The following is a 22,372-nucleotide window of genomic DNA, read 5'->3' as shown; positions in this document are numbered from 1 at the left end:
GGGAATCAATAAAGCTAATCCAGTAGCATAAGGTGCGGGAGCTGAAGTAGGCCATTCAGCCCATAACGTCTGCTCTGCCATCGGCTAGTCAGATAATCTTCAAGTCCCACTTGCCTACCATTTCCCCGTGATTCTTGATTCTCTTACTGATTAAAAATCTGTCTCGGCATTGAGTACACCTGCTGAGCCGGTCTCGACAGCCCGCTGCAGTAAAGAATTCCAGAGGTTCACTACCCTCGGACAGAAAAACCTCCTCCTCATCTCCATCTTAAATGACCACTTACTGTGAGATCATGCCCTCTGGTCCTAGACTCTCCCACCACCTTTCCACATCTACCCTGTCAAGTCCTTTGAGAGTCTTGGACGTTTCAGAGAGTTCACCTCCCAATCTTCTGTATTCCAACCAGCACAGACCCAACCTAAATAACCTCTGCTCAGAAGACAGACCTTCCATAGCTGGTGTCAGCCATCTCTGGACTCTCTCCAATGTTCGCCTACTTTTCCTTTGATAAGGGGTCCAAATCCCATTCCAACTGAGCTTGCAGAGACCAGAAACCGCCTCAGTTGAATGTTCTCAGTGTGTCCCAAGATGGAGGCACACCAGTGTGGAGGTTCTCCAGCTCAATGGTGACTATTTGGCTGGATCAGGAGTAAGTGAATGATGGCCACTTGGTCTGTGGGGAGCTCACTGCTAGCACAAGGCTGCCTGGGAGGGTAATCCAACTGGGAAACCTCACAACCTTTGAAAAGTACTTGGATGACTTGAAATGTCATATCACTCTAGGCAATGGGCCAAAATGGGATTCATGTAGATTTAGAACAGTTTTGTTTTTGTTGGTGCAGACATGATGGGCCAAGGCCTCTTCTGTACTGCATGATTCTCAGAAACCAATGGCCTATCTCACACAAGGTGGTCTGTAAGAGAGACCACACGTTGACTGGGATCAGACTTAGTGCATGGGGGGGGGGGGCTAACCAGAGCCTGGCGATGAGCATTCTGGGTCTGTATTCGATGGAGCTGGTTGAAGCCTACAGAATACTGAGAGGCCTGGATAGAGTGGACCTGGAGAAGACGTCTCCATTCGAAGGAGAGACTAGGATCCAAGGGCACAGAGTGAAGGGACGACCCTTTTAAAACTGAGATGAGGAGGAATTTCTTCAACCAGAGGGTTATGAATCTGTGGAACTCATTGCCACAGAGGGCTGTGGAGGTCAAGTGATTGAGTGTGTTTAAGACAGAGCTGGATTAGTAAGGGGAATCAAAAGATATGGGGGTGGGGGAGGAGAGAGAATGCAGGAGAATGGGGTTAAGAAACATGTCAGCCAGGATGGAGGGGTGGAGCAAATGTCCTTCTGCTCTGATATCTTACGGTCCGGAAAGAGGCAGGAAACGACTAGATGGCAGAATGATAGAAGGATAGAAAATCATCGGCCAAACTCAGACCAATGCTATTTGTCTGCAGCGGGCACTGGCACTCTCTCTGAACCGATCTCTCCAGGCGGTATCCAATCCAAAAATGGCAAACCCCCTGGATACAGCCCGTGCAATGTGACTCTCAGAGAACGAGGAGTTGGTCAGATATTTTAAGCTACTGGGGGGAACAAGCTGCATTGTAAATGAGTGGGGGGGTGCTTCTGTACCCAATGTGAGGTGGGGAGAACAACCAGAGAGACAGCACTGCACAGTGTCGGAAAGTTGCTTCTTCTTATCGTGTGTTATGGGGCTCAATTCATGTGTCGACAGGGACACAGCCTGATCACCACCCAGCAAAACCTTCCAATGTGAAAGATTCGGGGTGAGACTGCAGTGAACATCAATAGATTTAGATTATTATTGAACTGGACTTTCTAAGGGCTTGTCTACAAGAGAATCTCTGCTCACATTCACGTTGCTCTCATTAATAAGCCTGGCAGATAGTGCGGTTAAAAGATGCAGAAATGCATCGCCTTCAGTTTCACAGGCCACATCCTGCCCACTGCATCAAACGTATCAGTAAGTGACTCACTGGAGCCTTAGAAAGGCTGGTTTATTGTGTCAGTGCTGTGTTTTCTGGATAGGCCTAAGCTTTGTCACAGCAGGAGGCAGCTAGCTTGCAAAGAAACCCTCTTTGCTTTGAAGTGGGCTGAACGAACAAGCAACTAAATAGAGAGACCAGATTTCCCTTTGAAAAATCGCTCTTATTTCAACTTGACTTTGGGCAGCCAGTATGACTCATCTCTATAAATCCCCAGATAAAGTTGGGGGTGAGCTGCCTTCTTGAACCGCTGCAGTCCATGTGCTGTGGGTAGTCCCACAATGCCCTGAGGGAGGGAATTCCAGGATTGTGACCCAGCGACAGGGAAGTGAAGGGAATAGGTCTGCACATCAGAAGGGAGTGCGGCTCAGGGAGGAAGTGGTGCCTTTCCCTTGAATCTGCTGCCCCTGTCATTCTAGATGGTAGCTATGAATGTGGAGGAGCCAGTGTTTAGGTTAGATTAGATTACTTACAGTGTGGAAACAGGCCCTTCGGCCCAAAAAGTCTACACTGACTCGCCGAAGTGTATGCCACCCAGATTAGACTGGGGTGGACAAAGCTAAAAATCACGCAACACCAGGTTATAATCCAACCGGTTTATTTGGAAGCACTAGCTTTCGGAACGCTGCTCCTTCACCAGATAGCTACCCGATGAAGGAGCAGCGCTTCAAAAGCTAGTGCTTCCAAATAAACTTGTTGGACAATGACTTGATGTTGTGTGATTTTTAACTTCTTGATGCTAAAGGTGGCAGGTTTGGAAGAGGGTGGCTGAGGAGTCTTGGCGAATTGCTGCTGTGTGATTTTTTTTATATTCATTCACGGGGCAGGTGATCACTGGCTCTGTCTCCACAAGGACATGCAGTGGAGTCACTGAAAGCAAGACGGTTGTAGAACAGATATTCCCGCACCAGGTAGACGGACGAGGTTAAATCGCTCCTCCTGACTGGCTCCCATCTAGCTCCAAGAGGTAAGGATTTTATTTCCTACTTGAGATGAGAATTATTTGCATATGGGTCTGAGAGGGTTAATACTTGACTGAGCATTGTAAGTATCCTCTTTGTGATGATCCCAAATGGCCTTGATCAAAGTCAGGAAGGAACTCGGAGAAGACAGACCCTGGCCTATGTTGCAACTGACACTGTCTGCAGCAAAGTACTTGGTATGCAAATAACCAGTAAATAGTTGCAGTAATTTACTAAATTTCATATTATTTAATCATAGGATCCCTACCATGTGGAAGCAGGCCATTCAACCCATCGAGTCCACACCAACCCTCCCACCCTATTCCTGTAACCCTGCATTTCCCATGGTTAACCCGCCTAGCTGTCACATCACTGGAACCTGTGAGCAGTTCAGCATGGCCAGTCCACCTAACCTGCACATCTTTGGAGTGTGGGAGGAACCCCTTGCAGACACAGGGAGAATGTGCACAGACAGTCACCCGAGGATAGAATTGAGCCTGGGTCCCCGGCGCTGTGAGGCAGCAGTGCTAACTGCTGAGCAACTGCGCCATAATTTAGTTGCAATGATGGATGACAGGACTCGATCTGAAAAAGTGAAGCTGGTCGGCATTGTTAAGTGTTGAGAAGCTTTGGAGTACACATGGCAGGGTGGGGCAGAGGGGGCAGGGTGGGGGATGGAATCTGTCAGTTCAGTTGGCTGGATGGCTGGATTTGTAATGCACAATGATATTAACAGCATGGGCTCAATTCTCACACTGATTAAGATCGCTATAAAGAACACTGTTTCTCAACCTCTCCTCTACTCAGGGGCATAGTGACCCTCAGGTTAAACCATCACCAATCATTCCCTCTCTAACAAGAGAGCAGCCCCTGTAGTCTGGTAACAACCTTACTTTTGATGTGGTTAGGAGACGATGGGTGTGGAGTGGAGGGAGCATGAGAATAATGTTTGGTGCTGCTAATGCCGAGAAGCAGTGTGGTTTATCCAAAGAGCACAGCAGTGAGGCTCATAAAATCTGACTCTGAGACAGAAGCACAGCAAGAAGAGGGATAGCAGATAGACTGGGGGTAGAAGGGTCAAACTTGTATTTCTTCACATTGACATGATAATTCAGCCCCTGAGTTTCCTCATCGCAATCTAGAACAGTCTATTGCTAATCTTGACCTAGATCTGAACACTCCCTCATGAAATAATCAACTTCCCCTTAGCTTCATACATGTTGTTTACCTCAGCTCTGTCCCAAGATCATGAGTTCCACATTCTAACCACTCTCTGGTTTAAGGAGTTCCTCTGAATTCTTCATTGAATCACCTTCTATTTTTTGCCAGTGAGTGGAAACATCTTCCCCATTGCGGCTCAATCAAATCCTTCTGTGATCTCAGAGAGCTCCGTCTGATATCACCCCCTCCCATCCCCACAGCTCCCTACATTTGAGGAATATCAGCTTTCTCCTCTTCCCAGGAGTGGGGTTAATTCCCAACATTTGGTCAGAGCAGTGGAAGTTACATTGTTGGAATTGAGTGGCCAGGTATATCCTGTGGAGGTGTCAGGTAGGGGTTTGAGGGCATGGAGAGGGTGCTTATTAGTCCCTATTCAGGTACCCTGTGCCATACAGGAAGCTCTCCAATGGAAAGGGCATTATTCTTATGCCCACTAAACCACACCCTTCACCCTCCATGCCCCTCAAAAGCCCTGTACCCTCTCAAAGCCCCATGCTCCTTCTATGTCCACCTATGATCTCCAAGCCCACTCTGTGCCCCTTTACACTTCCACCATGACCCATACCCCCCAAAATCTCACCGTGCCCCTTACTTCCCATACCTTCACCATGCTACACATGCTCCCCATGTTCCATCATGTCCCAGTACTCCCCAAAATCTCACTGTGCCCCTTATCCCCCAAAATCCCACCATGCCCCATACTCCTCCGTCCCACCATGCACCATATTCCCCATGTCCCACCATGCCGCATACTCCCCATGTCCCACCATTGTCCCACCATGCCCCATGTCCCACCATGGTCCCAGTACTCCCCATGCCCCACCATACCTCTTACTCCCCAAGTCCCACCATGCCCAATACTCCCCTTGTCCCAACATGGTCCCAGTACTCTCCATGTCCCACCATTGCTCTTACTACCCATGTCCCACCATGCTCCCAATATTCCCATGTCCCACCATGCCTCATACTGACCCGTCCCACCATGCTCCCAATACTTTCCATGTCCCACCATGATCCCAGTACTTCCCATATCTCACCATGCCCCCTACTATCCCATACCTCCGCTTTGCCTCCAATATTCCCAATATTCCCTATTCATCCAGCATGACCCCAAAACCCGATATTAAATCCCAGCTGTAGTACCTTTACAGTACAGATGGACTTCCATCTAGAAGGACAATGGCAGCAGATACATGGGAACACCATAACCTTGAAGTTCCCCTCCAAGCCACTCACCATCCATTCAGTCCATCAAGTTGATGTCAGCTCTCAGTAAAAGCTAGTCCTGCTACCCTGCTGTTTCGTTGGTAACCCTGCAAACATCTCTTTACATGTTTATGAATGGAATCAGCCTGGAAAACCTTTCCAGCCGGTTTATTCCGGAGTCTAGGATCCAGTTTCAAACCTACGCTGCACTGACGCACAGGATGATCAAGAACAAACATCACAGCTTGTTCCACCCACAGGTTTGACCTCAAAACCCACAGGTGACGTAGCAGTTTAGGGCATTTATTTGAAAGGGCTTTTGTTCTTTGAAGTGCTGGCAAATATGGACCAAGTGACCTCTTGCTGTGCAGTCATGTGACCAGTGGTCTGACCAGTCAGACTCTGTGCAGAGATGACCAGCATCCCAGACCCTTACCCTGAAACCTTCAGCTGTCTGGGCTTCACAAAATCTGGTCTTAGGTACCATGGTGTCACAGAGCAGACATGCATATGTTTATTCCAACCATCAGTAAATGTTTCAAACATTTCCCTCATGAGCCATGAGTCATGTCTCATCATTAGACTGAGGCAGCATTAGAGTGATAATGGCCATTCAACCCATCGAACCTGTGCTACCTTCTAAAGGCCCATCCCCCTTAGCTCTGCAAACTACGCCTTCTCGGGTATTTATCCAATTCCCTGCGGAATGTTGCCATTGACCCTGCTTCCTGGAAGGAAGACCTGTCCTGTACAGCTAACGCATGGTCTGATTGGCCAGCAGCTCAGTGGTCCGACAGTGTCTCCTCGAGGCAAAGGTTGGGACTGCAGCCAGGCCTCACTGCTGAGGAGTCAGGGCTGACAAGTCTGGTGTTGGGACTCACAGGGAGGGGTGGAATGGAGGCAAGGGGTTGGTGGGTGTGGGAGGGGGTTGAGGGGTCAGAGTCTGGGGTTGGAGATGTTGGCGGGATGGGGTGGTGTTAAACCAAAGATTTTCATAAAGAAAGAAGACTGGTGGAACTGCATTGACCCAACCATTCTTTACAACCACTGCATGTCTCTTTTCAGCCAATGGGGCACGTTTGAAGGCAGTCAGCATTGGTTAGGTGGAATACAGCAGCCGATGTAACAACAAATGGAGGAGGAGGTGCATAGTGGCTCTTCCATTGCACAGAGGACAACAGTGACTCACACCTTTCCTACATGTTCCCAGAAGCCAGACAGATATCAGCTTCTTTGCTGTCTGCTTTCAGATTTCTTTCTACCAGTGTTGGATCAGTTTTCTCCAGAAAGGGGCTGACTTTCTGCTGCGGTGCGATCACACACAGGGCTGGCTTCACTGCTCTGTCTGGTTGAATGAGCCATTCCTCAACTGAGCCACAGTATGAAGAACCAGCCAGCTGTTCAAAATGCCAAAAGTGGGCATTATTCTGTCTCTCTCTGAGTTCCATCTTATGTATTGTTCGCTCACAGGACTTGGGTGTTTTTGGCTGGGCCAGCCTTTATTGCCCATCCCTAGTTGCTCCTTGAGAAGGTAGAGGTGAGCTACCTTCTTGAACTGTTGCTGTCATGTGCTGTGGTTGACCCACAATGCCACGAGGGAGGGAATTCCAGGATTTTGCCCCAGAGACACTAAAGGAACAATAATATGTTTCCAAGTCAGGATGGTGAGTGGCTTGGAGGGGAACTTCAAGGTTATGGTGTTCCCATGTATCTGCTGCCATTGTCCTTCTAGATGGAAGTGGTCGTGGGTTTGGAAGGTGCTATCTGAGGATCTTTGGTGAATTTCTGCAGATCATCTTGTAGATGGTACACAGTGCTGCTACTGAGCATCGGTGGTGGAGGGAGTGGATGCTTGTGGATGTGGTGCCAATCAAAAGGCTGCTTTATCCTGGATGATGTCAAGCTTCTTGAGTGTTGTTGGAGCTGCACCCGTCCAGGCAAGTGGGGAGTATACCATCACACTCCTGACTTGTGCCTTGTAGATGGTGGACAGGCTTAGGGAGTCAGGAGGTGAGTTACTCACCGCAGGTTTCCGAGCCTCTGAACTATTTTTTGAATCACTATATTTATATGGTGAGTACAATTCAGTTTCTGGTCAATGGTAGCTTCAGGATGTTGATAGTGGGCAATTCATGGCTGGCAACATAATTTACATACTGCTCACAGGATCCCAACGAAAAGCAACAGTTCCGGCTGATTATTCCCTTTGCTAATCCAGTGGTGGTCGGGACATTTTTGTAGGGCAGGATCAATTAACTCAGAAAAGTATTGCAATTCTTATTTCTGGTGTCCCTGTTTATAGGAAGGCTAGTGTTAGGGTTCAGAAAATATTTACCAGGATGTTGCGGGAATGGAGAATTTGAGTTACAAGAACAGGTTGGATGGGCTGGGACATTTTTCACTGGAGCGTAGGAGGTTGAGGGATGACCTTATAGAGGTTTATAAAATCATGAGGGGCATAGATAAGGTAAATAGCAGGTGGCTTTCCCTGAGGGTGGGGGATTTCAAGACTAAGGGGTATATTTTTAGGGTGAGAGGAGAGAGATTTAAAAGAGACATGAGGGGCAACTTTTTTGCACTGAGAGTGGTTTGTGTGTGGAATGAACTTCCTGAGGAAGTGATGGATGCAGATACAGTTACAATGTTTAAAAGGCATTTGGATAAGTTTGTGAATAAGAAAGGTTTGGAGCGAGATGGGTCATGTGCAGGCAGGTGGCACTAGTTTAGTTTGGGAACATGGTCAGCATGGATTGGCTGGGTCTGTTTCCATGCTGGATGACACCACGATCGGTAGATTCACTCTTAACTGTGCTATAGGGGCAGTTCTAACATGAAATGCATTCCAGCTACTTGTTATAACATTGGTTAACTGAATAAACGTAATAAGCCAAGGAAGAGGAGCAGCGGATTCACTTGTGAGAGTGACTCTGTGCATCGGACAGTTTCATTTGTTTATCAGATGTGGGTGTCATTTTCAAGATGGGTATTGTAGCCCACCCCGACTTGGCCTTCGATTGAATGGCACACTGGGGCATTTCAGAGGGTGGTTCAGAGTCAGCCACATTGCTGTGGGTCTGGAGTCACATGTAATCCAGACCAGATAAGGATAGCAGATTCCCTTCCCTTAAAGAGCATTCATGAACCAGATTGGTTTTGATAACAATTGATGATAGTTTTGTTTTTGCAATTACTGAGGCTAACTTTCAATTCTGAGCATTTTCTCAAAGATCTCTTTTTACGTGTCAAATGTAGAGTCTGTCAGTTACCACAATGAGATCTGAGCTAAAATTCCCAAAGCATTCGCTGGACCCCCTGGGTTATGAGTGCAGTGGCAATGACACCAGACCATCATTTGACCTACAAGGTTAAGGCATTTAGATAGACAGACACATGAACATAACTCAGTTGGGTCATGTGACTACAGACCTACAGCAATGTGGTTGCCGCTTAACTTCCCTCTGGGCAATTAGGGATGGACAATAAATGCTGGCCTAGCCAGCAATGCCCTCATCCCGTGAATGAATAAATAAAATATAAACAGCCAGACAATAGAGGGATGCAGACCATTTTCAGGCAGATACAATGGCATCATAAAGAACAAAGAAAATTTGCAGCCCTTCGGCCCTCCGAGCCTGAGCCGATCCAAATCCACTGTCTAAACATGTCGATCAATTCCTAAGCATCTGTATCTCTTTGCTCCCCACCTCCTCATGTATCTGTCCAGATGCACCTTAAATGAATCTACCGTGCCTGCCTCTGCTACCTCTGCTGGTAACGCATTCCAGGCACCTACCACCCTCTGTGTAAAGTATTTTGCACATGTATCCCCCTTAAACTTTTCAAGTCTCACCTTGAATATGTGACATCTCGTTATTGAATCCCTCACCCTGGGAAAAAGTTTATCTCTATCTACCTTGTCTATACCCTTCAAGGTTTTGTAGACCTCAATCAGATCCCCCCTCAATCTCCTTTTTTCTAATGAAAACAATCCTAACCTACTCAACCTCTCTTCATAGCTAGCACCTTCCATACCAGGCAACATCCTCATAAACCTTCTCTGCACCCTCTCCAAAGCGTCCACATCCTTTTGGTAATGTGGTGACCAGAACTGTATACATTATTCTAAATGTGGCCGAACCAAAGTTTTGTACAATTTTAACATGATCTGCCAGCTCTTATATTAAATACACTATCCAATGAAGGCAAGCATACCTTATGCCTTCTTAACCACTCTATCCACCTGTGCAGCAACTTTCAGGGTACAATGGACCTGAACTCCCAGATCTCTCTCTTTCCCAAGGCTCTTCCTTTTACAATATAGTTCACTCTAGAATTAAGCTTTCGAAAATGCATTATCTCACATTTGCCTGATTGAACTCCATCTGCCACTCCTCTGCCCAACTCTCCAATCTATCCATATTCTTCTGTATTCTTTGACATTCTCCTATGCTTTCTGATCCTCCACCAATCTTTGTGTCATCTGCAAAACTTACTGACCAGACCAACAATGCCCTCTTCTGGATCATTTATGTATATCACAAACAACAGTGGCCCCAACACGGACCCCTGTGGAACACCACTGGTCACCTTGCTCCATTTCGAGAAAGTAAATCATGTTCAACACAGTCAGAGTGAGCCAAAGGGCCTGTTCCTGCACTGTTCTATGTTCTATGATCAGTGCACTGCTGAAAACACAACGGTGGACACGCTGAAATTCTTGTTGTTCTCTCTCCAGCTCCAACCTTGTTGCCACGTGCAATATTTTCTGAACAGCAACTTTCCAACTTTGCCGTGAACGAGTCAGGCACTGATCTGATTCCCTGCTCACGTGATTTCAACATTCCCACTCTGTCGGTCAGCCTTAATCCAAGCTGGAGTCTCAACCGCATTTCCATTGATAAGGCTACAGATGATCTGAGCAAAATCTCTTCTTCAAATGTTTTCCAACCATTTTGCATAATGCATACACACTATTGTGACGATGTGCTATCTGAAATCTTAATTTAGTTCACCCACTGAGCACATTTCCCCACTTGGACTTTTTTGGAAGGAATATTTTGCAAAACGAAGGAGGCTGGTTACAACAGCGAAATTATCTGCATTTGCAAAACATACAGGCTGCTCAGTCAAAGTCACTATATCCAAAACAAATTCAGAGAGAGGTCACACAAGTTTTTGAATGCAATGAAATGATTGGATTTAAACACACACCACTCACTTACCTGAAATAACAATATTCACCCTTTCTCTCTCTTTCTCTGAAATCCCTCTCACCAAAGTACATGAGTTGAATACTCACTGGAATGCCTCAAAACCACAAGCAAAGGGTTAGGGAAAAGTCTGAATAAATTCTACTGTCTCCAGTTGAAAAGAACTCAGCTCACCATACCTGATCCAGGAAGAAATCCCAATGTCAACAGGGTTTCCTTATGCAAAGTGATTTGCAAAGTATTTGGAACAATTAGAATTTTTATTTCTGAATTCATCCATTAAATGGCCAAAGCCCATTTCAAATAACACACTGTTTGTATTTGTGTGTGTTCTTTTTCAAGAAGGGTGCTGTATAAAATTGTAGTTTAAACCTCATGTTGATTGAATCCCGACAATCTGGAAGCAGACCTACCCTTTCTGTGTAACCCTGCATTTCCCATAGCTAACCCCCACTGCCTCTACATTCCTGGACACTATGGGCAATTCAGCACGGCCGATCCACCCTAACCTGCACATCTTTTGACTGGGCAAGGAAACCCACACAGATGCAGGGAGAACGTGCAAACTTCTCACGCACAATCACCCGAGGGGGGAATTGAAACTGGGTCTCTGATGCTGTGAGGCAGCAGTACTAACCTTATTTGAGTAAAAAGTGAGGTCTGCAAATGCTGGAGATCACAGCTGAAAATGTGTTGCTGGTTAAAGCGCAGCAAGTCAGGCAGCATCCAAGGAACAGGAAATTCGACGTTTCGGGCAAGAGCCCTTCATCAGGAATGAGGAAAGTGTGTCCAGCAGGCTAAGATAAAACGTAGGGAGGAGGGACTTGGGGGAGGGGCGATGGAGATGTGATAGGTGGAAGGAGGTCAAGGTGAGGGTGATAGGCTGGAGTGGGGTGGGGGTGGAGAGGTCAGGAAGAAAATTGCAGGTTAGGAGGGCGGTGCTGAGTTCGAGGGAATCGACTGAGACAAGGTGGGGGGAGGGGAAATGAGGAAACTGGAGAAATCTGAGTTCATCCCTTGTGGTTGGAGGTTCCCAGGCGGAAGATGAGGCACTCTTCCTCCAACCGTCGTGTTGTTATGTTCTGACGATGGAGGAGTCCAAGGACCTGCATGTCCTTGGTGGAGTGGGAGGGAGAGTTAAAGTGTTGAGCCACGGGGTGGTTGGGTTGGTTGGTCCGGGCGTCCCAGAGGTGTTCCCTGAAGCATTCCGCAAGTAGGCGGCCCGTCTCCCCAATATAGAGGAGGCCACATCGGGTGCAGCGGATGCAATAGATGTTGTGTGCGGAGGTGCAGGTGAATTTGTGGCGGACATGGAAGGATCCCTTGGGGCCTTGGAGAGAGGTAAGGGAGGAGGTGTGGGCGCAAGTTTTGCATTTCTGCGGTTGCAGGGGAAGGTGCCGAGGGTGGAGGTTGGGTTGGTGGGGGGTGTGGACCTGATGAGGGAGTCACGAAGGGAGTGGTCTTTGCGGAACGCTGATAGGGGAGGGAAATATATCCTTGGTGGTGGGGTCCATTTGGAGGTGGCGGAAATGACGGCGGATGATACGCTGTATACGGAGGTTGGTGGGGTGGTAGGTGAGAACCAGTGGGGTTCTGTCCTGGTGGCGGTTGGAGGAGCGGGGCTCATGGGCAGAGGAGCGGGAAGTGGAGGAGATGCGGTGGAGGGCATCGTCGATCACGTCTGGGGGGAGTCTGTGGTCTTTGAAGAAGGAGGTCATCTGGGCTGTACGGTATTGGAACTGGTCCTCCTGGGAGCAGATGCGGCGGAAACGAAGGAATTGGGAATATGGAATGGCGTTTTTACAGGGGGCAGGGTGGGAGGAGGTGTAGTCCAGGTAGCTGTGGGAGTCAGTTGGTTTATAGTAGATGTCTGTGTTGAGTCGGTCGCCCGAGATAGAAATGGAAAGGTCTAGGAAGGGGAGGGAGGAGTCTGAGACAGTCCAGGTGAATTTGAGGTCGGGATGGAAGGTGTTGGTAAAGTTGATGAACTGTTCAACCTCCTCGTGGGAGCATGAGGCAGCGCCGATACAGTCATCGATGTAGCGGAGGAAAAGGTGGGGGGTGGTGCCAGTGTAGTTGCGGAAGATGGACTGTTCCACATATCCTACAAAGAGACAGGCATAGCTGGGGCCCATGCGGGTGCCCATGGCAACTCCTTTAGTTTGGAGGAAGTGGGAGGATTGGAACGAGATAACCTTATTTGAGTACCTCCTTGCTTGATTAAGTTTATTGTTTCCAATTCTTTAGTCTTTACTTAACGGCATGATCTGACTTGTTTCTGACACTGAGCTGTATAAACTCTGATATATATAACTGGCAATATCACCTCCATTTTTAACTTTAAATGTTGTTGCGTTTATTGGAGGAGTGGGACATGAAAAGGAATTGGTTCATCCCTTCCCATTCAAGTATAACAATGTAAATTGTCAAAGAGGGTTCCAGACACAACTGCATTGACCCACTCAACGGATATGACACTATCTATATCAGTATCAATTTCCTCTACATGCTCAGAAACATACATTCTGAAGATGTGACAGATAATGTTTAACAGTTGAATTGTGGTGAGTTGCAAACTAAACAGGAGTGTCAAAGCTCACAGAATGTGGATGCTTCAGATCATAGAATCCCTACAGGTGTGGAAGCAGGCCATTCAGCCCATTGAGTCTACACTGACCCTCCACAGAGCATCGCACCCAATCCCTGTGACCCTGCATTTCCATGGCTAGCACCTAACCTACACATCTCTGCACACCACGGGCAATATAACACGGCCAATCCACGCTAACATCTTTAAACTGTGGGAGGAAACCGGAGCACCTGAAGGAAACCCATGCAGATACAGGGAGAATGTGCAAACTCCACACAGACAGTCACCCGAGGATGGAATCGAACCCAGGTCCCTGCTACTGTGAGCTGCTGCAAATGTGACGCTGGTCAAAGCACAGCAGGTTAGGCAGCATCTCAGGAATAGAGAATTCGACGTTTCGAGCATAAGCCCTTCATCAGGAATAAGAGAGAGAGCCAAGCAGGCTGAGATAAAAGGTAGGGAGGAGGGACTAGGGGGAGGGGCGATGGAGGTGGGATAGGTGGAAGGAGGTCAAGGTGAGGGTGATAGGCCGGAGTGGGGTGGGGGCGGAGAGGTCAGGAAGAGGATTGCAGGTTAGGAGGGCGGTGCTGAGTTGAGGGAACCGACTGAGACAAGGTGGGGGGAGGGGAAATGAGGAAGCTGGAGAAATCTGAATTCATACCTTGTGGTTGGAGGGTTCCCAGGCGCTCCTCCTCCAGCCGTCGTGTAGTTGTGTTCTGCCGGTGGAGGAGTCCAAGGACCTGCATGTCCTTGGTGGAGTGGGAGGGGGAGTTAAAGTGTTGAGCCACGGGGTGATTGGGTTGGTTGGTTCGGGCGGCCCAGAGGTGTTCTCTGAAGCGTTCCGCAAGTAAGCGGCCTGTCTCACCAATATAGAGGAGGCCACATCGGGTGCAGCGGATGCAATAGATGATGTGTGTGGAGGTACAGGTGAACTTGTGGCGGATATGGAAGGATCCCTTGGGGCCTTGGAGGGAAGTGAGTGTGGAGGTGTGGGCGCAAGTTTTACATTTCCTGCGGTTGCAGGGGAAGGTGCCGGGGGTGGAGGTTGGGTTGGTGGGGGGTGTGGATCTGACAAGGGAGTCACGAAGGGAGTGGTCCTTGCGGAACGCTGATAGGGGAGGGGAGGGAAATATATCCTTGGTGGTGGGGTCCGTTTGGAGGTGGCGGAAATGGCGGCGGATAATACGTTGTATGCGCAGGTTGGTGGGGTGGTAGGTGAGAACCAGTGGGGTTCTGTCTTGGTGGCGGTTGGAGGAGCGGGGCTCAAGGGTGGAGGAGCGGGAAGTGGAGGAGATGCGGTGGAGGGCATCGTCGATCACGTCTGGGGGGAATCTGCGGTCCTTGAAGAAGGAGGCCATCTGGGCTGTGCGGTGTTGGAATTGGTCCTCCTGGGAGCAGATGCGGCGGAGACGAAGGAATTGGGAATATGGGATGGAGTTTTTACAGGGGGCAGGGTGGGAGGAGGTGTAGTCCAGGTAGCTGTGGGAGTCAGTTGGTTTATAATAGATGTCTGTGTTGAGTCGGTCGCCCGAGATAGAAATGGAAAGGTCTAGGAAGGGGAGGGAGGAGTCTGAGACAGTCCAGGTGAATTTCAGGTCGGGATGGAAGGTGTTAGTAAAGTTGATGAACTGTTCAACCTCCTCGTGGGAGCACGAGGCAGCGCCGATACAGTCATCGATGTAGCGGAGGAAAAGGTGGGGGGTGGTGCCAGTGTAGTTGCGGAAGATGGACTGTTCCACATATCCTACGAAGAGGCAGGCATAGCTGGGGCCCATGCGGGTGCCCATGGCAACTCCTTTAGTTTGGAGGAAGTGGGAGGATTGAAAAGAGAAGTTATTCAGGGTGAGGACCAGTTCAGTCAGTCGAAGGAGGGTGTCAGTGGAAGGGTACTGGTTGGTGCGGCGGGAAAGGAAGAAGCGGAGGGCTTTGAGTCCTTCGTGATGGGGGATGGAGGTGTACAGGGACTGGATGTCCATAGTGAAAATAAGGCGTTGGGGACCGGGGAAGCGAAAATCCTGGAGGAGGTGGAGGGCGTGGGTGGTGTCCCGAACGTAGGTGGGGAGTTCTTGGACTAAAGGGGACAGGACCGTGTCGAGGTATTGGGAGATGAGTTCGGTGGGGCAGGAGCAGGCTGAGACAATGGGTCGGCCGGGGCAGGCAGGTTTGTGGATTTTGGGCAGGAGGTAGAAACGGGCGGTGCGGGGTTGTGGGACTATGAGGTTGGAGGCGGTGGATGGGAGATCCCCTGAGGTGATGAGGTCCTGGATGGTCTGGGAGATGATGGTTTGGTGGTGGGAGGTGGGGTCGTGGTCAAGGGGGCGATAAGAGGAGGCGTCCGCGAGCTGGCGTTTGGCTTCAGCGGTGTACTCCGCGAGCTGGCGTTTGGCTTCAGCGGTGTACTCCGCGAGCTGGCGTTTGGCTTCAGCGGTGTACTCCGCGAGCTGGCCTGCTACTGTGAGGCGACACTGAGTGACAGTGACACCCATTGCTATGCATTGCTATGGTCCCAGCCGAAGTTATCACTGGGAATATCAGATTCCTGACTGAAATATGGCTTGATAGATCTAATGCTGTTTCATTTTTATTTAACGCTTTGGCCTTTTTCTGAAATGCCAGTGTACAATGCTGCAGATTCGGTGTTCTCAGTAAAACAAAAGAAACCAGAATAAAATAAACCAAACGACCAGCTTTACATTTAGCACAGTGTGAAAGATTTTGAAACACATGGTAGAACAAAATCCCTTCTATCTCAACACCATTATTTTAAGGTACTGAAGTATCACAGTTCACTTGTCTATCATCTCTAAACATTTGACTTACCTGTTACTTTCAATTCCCAATCTTGATAACATTTTACATAATTATTTATACAATTGAGATTAAACTTTCTTAGCTTAAAATAATCCTCTTCAGGATTCTAACCAAACACTGCTGATCTGGAATTTTAAAACGTAAATCCCAAAGTGACCCCATTTAGGGGGTGGCACGGTGGTTCAGTGGTTAGCTCTGCTGCCTCACAGTACCAGGATCCCAGGTTCAATTCCAGCCTCAGGTGACTGTCTGTATGGAGTTTGCACATTCTCCCCATGTCTGTGTGGGTTTCCTCCAGGTGCTCCGGTTTCCTCCCACAATCCAAAGATGTGCAGGTCAGGGTGAATTGGCCATGTTAAATTGCCCGTAGTGTTAGGTGCATTAGTCAGAGGGAAATGGGTCTGGGTGGGTTACCCTTTGGAGGGTCGGTGTGGACTGGTTGGGCCAAAGACCTGTTTCCACACTGTAGGTAATCTAATCTAACTGTGCTGAATATTGCCTTGAGAAGCAGTTCTTACATCTGGTACCTGCCAATTCTTCTGTGATTATTCCAAAATCTTTCTAATCTATATGATTTATTTTCCTTAAAATCCATTCTTGATGCTTCCAAACCAGAAGCCAGCTAATATTACTCAATATAAACAAATTCTTACTCCAGGAGGGCACTGACCAGTTTCTCTCTGACACATTCTGATTTGAAGTCATGTCTCTAGAAATACTGACAAATTAATTATTATGTTTTCATACACAGACCCCCAAGCCACATGCCACTATTACAAAATCCAAATTTTAAAATACTTAGAACATTGAAAATTACAGCACAGTACAGGTCCTCTGGCCCTCGATGATGCGCCGACCTGAAAGTATAGAATCCCTACAGTGCAGAAAGAGGCCATTTGGCCCATTGAGTCTGTACCAACCCTCCTTAGAGCATCTCAACTAGATCCAGCCCCCACCCAATCCCTGTAATCCCACATTTTCCATGGCTAAACCACTCACCTGCACATCCCTAGACACAATGGGGCAATTTACCATGGCCAATCCATCTAACCTGCACACAGAGTCATAGAGTAAAACAGACTGGATATAGACCTTTCGGTCCAACCTGTCCACGCCAACCAGACATCCTAAACTGATCCAGTCCCATTTGCCAGCATTTGGCCCACATCACTCAAAACCCTTTTTATTCATGTATCCTTCCAGATGCCGTTTAAATGTTGGAATTGTACCAGTCTCCACCTCTTCCTCTGTCAGGTTGTTTCAAACACGAACCACCCTCTGTGTAAAAATGTTGTCCCTCAGGTGATTTTAAAATCTTTCCCCTCTCACTTTAAACCTATAGTTTTGGACTCCCCTGTCCTGGGAAAATGATCTTTGCTATTCACCCCAGCTATGCTCGTCATGGTTTTATAAACCACTATAATGTTACTCCTCAGCCTCCGATCCTCCAGGGAAATAGTCCTCACCTGATGAAGGAGCGACGCTCCAAAAGCTAGTGTGCTTCCAATTAAACCTGTTGGACTATAACCTGGTGTTGTGTGATTTTTAACTTTGTACACCCCAGTATTGAGGGAGTGCCACACTGTCAAAGGGTGAGTACTGAGGGAGTGCCGCACTGTCGGAGGGTGAGTACTGAGGGAGTGCCGCACTGTCGGAGGGTCAGTACTGAGGGAGTGCCACACTGTCGGAGGGTCAGGACTGAGGGAGTGCCGCACTGTTGGAGGGTCAGTCTGAGAGAGTGCCGCACTGTCAGAGGGTCAGTACTGAGGGAGTGCCACACTGTCAGAGGGTCAGTAGTGAGGGAGTGCCGCCCCATTGGAGGGTAAGTACTGAGGAGGTGCCGCACTGTTGGAGGGCCAGTGCTGAGAGAGTGCTGCACTGTCGGAGGGTCAGTGCTGAAGGAGTGTCACACTTTCAGAAGGTCAGTGCTGAGGGAGTACCGCAATGACAGAGGGTCAATACTGAGGGAGTGCCGCACTTTCAGGGGGTCAGTGTTAAGGAAGTGCTGCACTGTCAGAATGTCAGTGCTGAGGGGGCGCCACTCTGTCAGAGGGTCAGTGCTGAGTGAATGCAGCACTGTCGGAGGGTCAGTACTGAGGGAGTGCCGCACTGTCAGAGGGTCAGTACTGAGGGAGTGCTGCCCTGTAAGAGGGTCAGTACTGAGGGAGTACTGCGCTGTCGGAGGTGAAATGTTTCAGGTGAGACGCTAAGTCGAAATTCCAGAATCCTGCAGCTACGAGGCTGCAGTAGGAAAGATGGACCTTACTCCAGCAGTGATCCTCTGCTGTGTTGGCTTGCTCTCTGAAAAGGTGTGAACAATAGGAATTGGAATTGGAGCCTCTGACCAGAAACGCAAGTTCCAGAAGAAGGTAAGTAAAAGGGATCAAAGTAACAATCTGATTGAGATAACTGCATTTTGCAAAATTCACTCTACAACTGCCCCTCACATTGAAAGTAAAGGACCTTGTACTTAGAAAGAGCTGAGCTTACTTTCAGCCAGAAGTATTGATGTCAAACTTTATAAAGGGTCTATTGGGCTATTGGTCTGTGTTGGGACCCCTGCAACAAAGGCATTAGATAAAATGCAATTTGTTCTGACTGTTATAAGGTGTGGGCAGAGGTGCAAGTGATGGAACAGTGCAGTTCAATTGGAAATGACCGTGAGATCTCAGTCACCTCTCTCTGCGTTTACAAGAATGCAAAACCAACAATGTTACCACAGGCCCTGGCTGTCCCAGCTTACTCATAACTCCGGTCACCATGACAACGAGGCCTGCTGCTCATCAGATGCAATTCATCACACCTAAATTGACTCTTTTCCTGCCCAGATATCTGTCTAACTCCAAGGTGTGAAGGAAGTATTCGGTCTGTCTCTGCAAGTTACCTTTTTTTACATTCACACCTTGACATGTAACATCAAAGGGCCAGTGAGGGTCACAGTCAATCTAGTCTTATTTTTATTCAGTCGTGGGATGAAGGCAGGGCTGGCCAAGCCAACATTTATTGCCCATCCCTAATTGCCCAGAGGGCAATTAAAAGACAGTTACATAGCGTCACATGTAGGCCAGACCAGGTAAGGATGGCAGTTTCCTTTCCTAAAGTGCATTAGTGAATCAACAATTGACATTGGTTGCCATGAGGCATACTTTTTTAAAATCAAATTCAAATTCCATCATCGCCCGTAGCTGGATGCGAACTCAGATCCCCAGAACATTCCTGTATCTCGGAATTAACCATCCAGTAATAATATCACTGGGCCTTTGCCTCTCCATTTTTGTCACCGCATGGATTGTCCACACCCACATGTTCCATGTGGACTCTCTAGGTGTTAGAGACAGGAACCCAGGGGAATGTTTTTTTTAGATTAGATTACTTACAAGTAATCGGCTTCATCCCACTTCGGCCCAACAAGTCCACACCGACCCGCCAAAGCGCAACTCACCCATACCCCTACATTTACCCCTTACTAACACTACGGGCAATTTAGCATGGCCAATTCACCTGACCCGCACATCTTTGTGACTGTGGGAGGAAACCAGAGCACCCAGAAGAAACCCACGCAGACACGGGGAGAACGTGCAAACTCCACACAGTCTGTCGCCTGAGTCGGGAATTGAACCCGGATCTCAGGCGCTGTGAGGCAGCACTGTGCCACCGTGCCGCCCTTCCTTAGGAAGCCATAGCCCTATGGAGCAGTGCTCTCACCTCTAGGCCAGAAGGTTCGTGCCTCAATTTAAGCCGGAGCTCAGACATTTGAGCCTTTTTTTCTCGTACGGAGGTGTAGGGAGTTGGTTCCCCATGTTTGTGGGGTAACGGTACAGTGGGTTAGAGAAAAGGGAGGGAGGAGAGGGTGTCTAAATCAAAATGAATTGGAGATGGTAACTGTTAACTTCCTTAGTGACGTGGAGGTGCCGGTGTTGGACTGGGGTGTACAAAAATAAAAATCACACAACACCAGGTTATATCGGGGAGAAACTGCGGACTGCAGATGCTGGAGATCAGAGTCAAGAGAGTGGCACTGGAAAAGCACAGCAGGTCAGGCAGCATCTGAGCAGCAGGAGAGTCGACCTTTCGGGCATAAGCCCTTCATCAGAGATGTCGTTATAGTCCAACAGGTTTAGTCAGAAGTACAAGCTTTCAAAGCTACCTGACGAAGGAGCAGTGTTCCGAAAGCTTCTATTTCCAAATAAAGCTGTCAATCTATAACCTGGTATTGTGTGATTTTTAACTTCCTTATTGGACAGGAATGTAAGCCTCCTCTCGTTGCTCAAACTCTCAGTTCTGACTCAGAGGTTTACTGGTACAGTCTCGACCTTGGGCACCTCGTCAGAGCTGACCGTCCCAGTGCTGTACTGAGGGAGGGCTGCACTGTCAGAGGTGCAGTGGGGTATTAAAGCAGGAACCTACCTCCTGTCTCTGGTGGATATAAAGGATCCAGAGCTGATTGTCAAAGAAGAGAGTTCCCTCCCTTTGGTCTGTCCATTAACTAAACCTGCTTATGAGAGGAGTTGATTATCTCCCTCTTTGTACTATGTCAACCTAGTCCCATTTTCTCATTAGAGGGATGACTGGTGGTGAGTTTAACCTGAGGGTCACAACACCTTGGGCAAGGAGACAGGGTTGAGAAGACAGGACTTTCATGGTGACCTTAGCCAGAGCGGGAATCGAGCCCACATTATTGGTGTCGCACTGCATCACGGACCTGTCAGCTGAGCTGACTGACTCCTGCAGCTATGAAAACATGCACTATGTGCAAGCTGGTGGGGTGGCTGAGTGATCAGCTCTGTGTGTCTCACAGCGCCAGTGGCCCTGGTTCGATTCTGCCCTCAAGCAACTGTCTGTGTGGAGTTTGTACATTCTCCCTGTGTCTGCATGGTCAAAAGATATGTAGGTTGGGTGGACCGGCCATGCTAAATTGCTCCATAGTGTCCAGGGATGCGCAGGTTGGGTGGATTAGCCATGGGAAATGCAGGGCTAGAGAGTAGGGAGCTGGATCTGAATGGGGTGCTCTTCGGAGGGCTTGGTGCAGACTCGATGGGCTGAAAAGCCTCTTGCTGCATTGAAAGGATTCCGTGGTTGCTGTGCATCGTAGAATAGTCCAACAGGTTTAATTGGAAGCACACTAGCTTTCGGAGCGACGCTCCTTCATCAAGTGATAGTCTATCACCTGATGAAGGAGCGACGCTCCGAAAGCTAGTGTGCTTCCAATTAAACCTGTTGGACTATAACCTGGTGTTGTGTGATTTTTAACTTTGTACACCCCAGTCCAACACCGGCATCTCCAAATCATTGTAGAATATTATGCTTCAAGAGAGCTTTGACTGGTCATGACGATCTCTGAATAACTGCAGAGTCTCTTTTTTTAATATCATTTTTCCTAATATTTCATTCCTTTCACCAAACTGAGCAGCTGTCTGATCGGGTCAATCCTTGGGAAAACGAGCCAAACTTCCCTCAGTTTGTCCAATATCTGGCTCCCTGCCCTATATGTCCTTCTGCAGGAGACCCTTGTGCCTGCTACATCTCTTCTTAGGAACTCACACAACACCAAAGCCTGCAGACCAGCAGCAGCCAGGAGGTCACAACAATTTCAGATGTACTCCCTTTACAAAGAACTCACTTGCTCCATCCAATGGTATCCTGGCACAGAGTGCACCCCTTCCCTAACCCCACCCACCCACACCTATCCAGTGCCTCAAAACCCACTGCCATCCTTTCACTCCAATCGTTGACAGCCATTCAACCTTGTGGTGCGTCACACTCGATGTCTGAACCCTTCAGCCGGGAGGGAGAATGGTCAGGAGTGGCCTTTGGTCTAAGGGAGGGCACTGCAATTGGGATCTTCCTGTGCTGTTGGTCTCACCTCTGCAACCACAGACCAACCCGACCAGCAGCAGTCAGTAGACGGAGGGGGGGAATAAAAAGTAACTTTTTACCTACCCTCTTGGTTATCCTCCATGGCTGGTTCGGATTCTCTGAAATTCTTCACCTCTTAGTTCAGTGCTATTGAGTAACAAGGCAGTCAGAATGGGTGGGGACTGGCCCCGAATGACTCTAGCCCCTGATGAGACAAGTGGGTTTCAGTATCTCCAGTCTTGCATTCGAATGTGCACTGACCCTCAGCTCTCTGATCACAATCACTTCCTCCTGAGCTGTTCAGGCGCAAGACACTTTTGTTTGCAACAATTACCATAAATCTTTGAATGGAGCTAATTGTGGACTGCAGAAACGTCAGCACTGTGGCTAGGGACTTTACAGAGGCTGGCTCAGAGCACGGTCGGGTGCTATTTAACTCCAAGTGTAGAGAAGGGAGTTCAGCAGAACGGGTACAGGGTTGCAGGAGTTTAACCCCAAGGG

General features: G+C 48.5%; 1 protein-coding gene across 2 annotated transcripts in view; it reads right to left on the bottom strand.

The window, feature by feature from the left end:
* LOC132831528 (cytohesin-3-like) overlaps positions 1–22,128 on the bottom strand; it is a 75,070-nt gene extending 52,942 nt beyond the window's left edge. Inside the window, exon 1 of one of the 2 annotated variants that reach the window (XM_060849728.1) lies at positions 21,952–22,128. Coding sequence is in view for 1 of the 2 variants with exons in the window: in XM_060849726.1 (XP_060705709.1) it covers positions 21,956–21,974 (19 nt within the window). In the remaining variant the exon portion in view is untranslated. The remainder of the gene's footprint in view (positions 1–21,951) is intronic. The other variant, XM_060849726.1, reaches the window with a different exon arrangement.
* Between the last annotated feature and the right edge of the window lie 244 nt (positions 22,129–22,372).

The sequence above is a fragment of the Hemiscyllium ocellatum genome, chromosome 33 (genome assembly GCF_020745735.1).
Source record: "Hemiscyllium ocellatum isolate sHemOce1 chromosome 33, sHemOce1.pat.X.cur, whole genome shotgun sequence".
Classification (NCBI taxonomy): Eukaryota; Metazoa; Chordata; class Chondrichthyes; order Orectolobiformes; family Hemiscylliidae; genus Hemiscyllium; species Hemiscyllium ocellatum.
The sequence above is the reverse complement of the archived record's forward strand: the minus strand, read 5'-3'. Positions and strand labels throughout refer to the sequence as shown.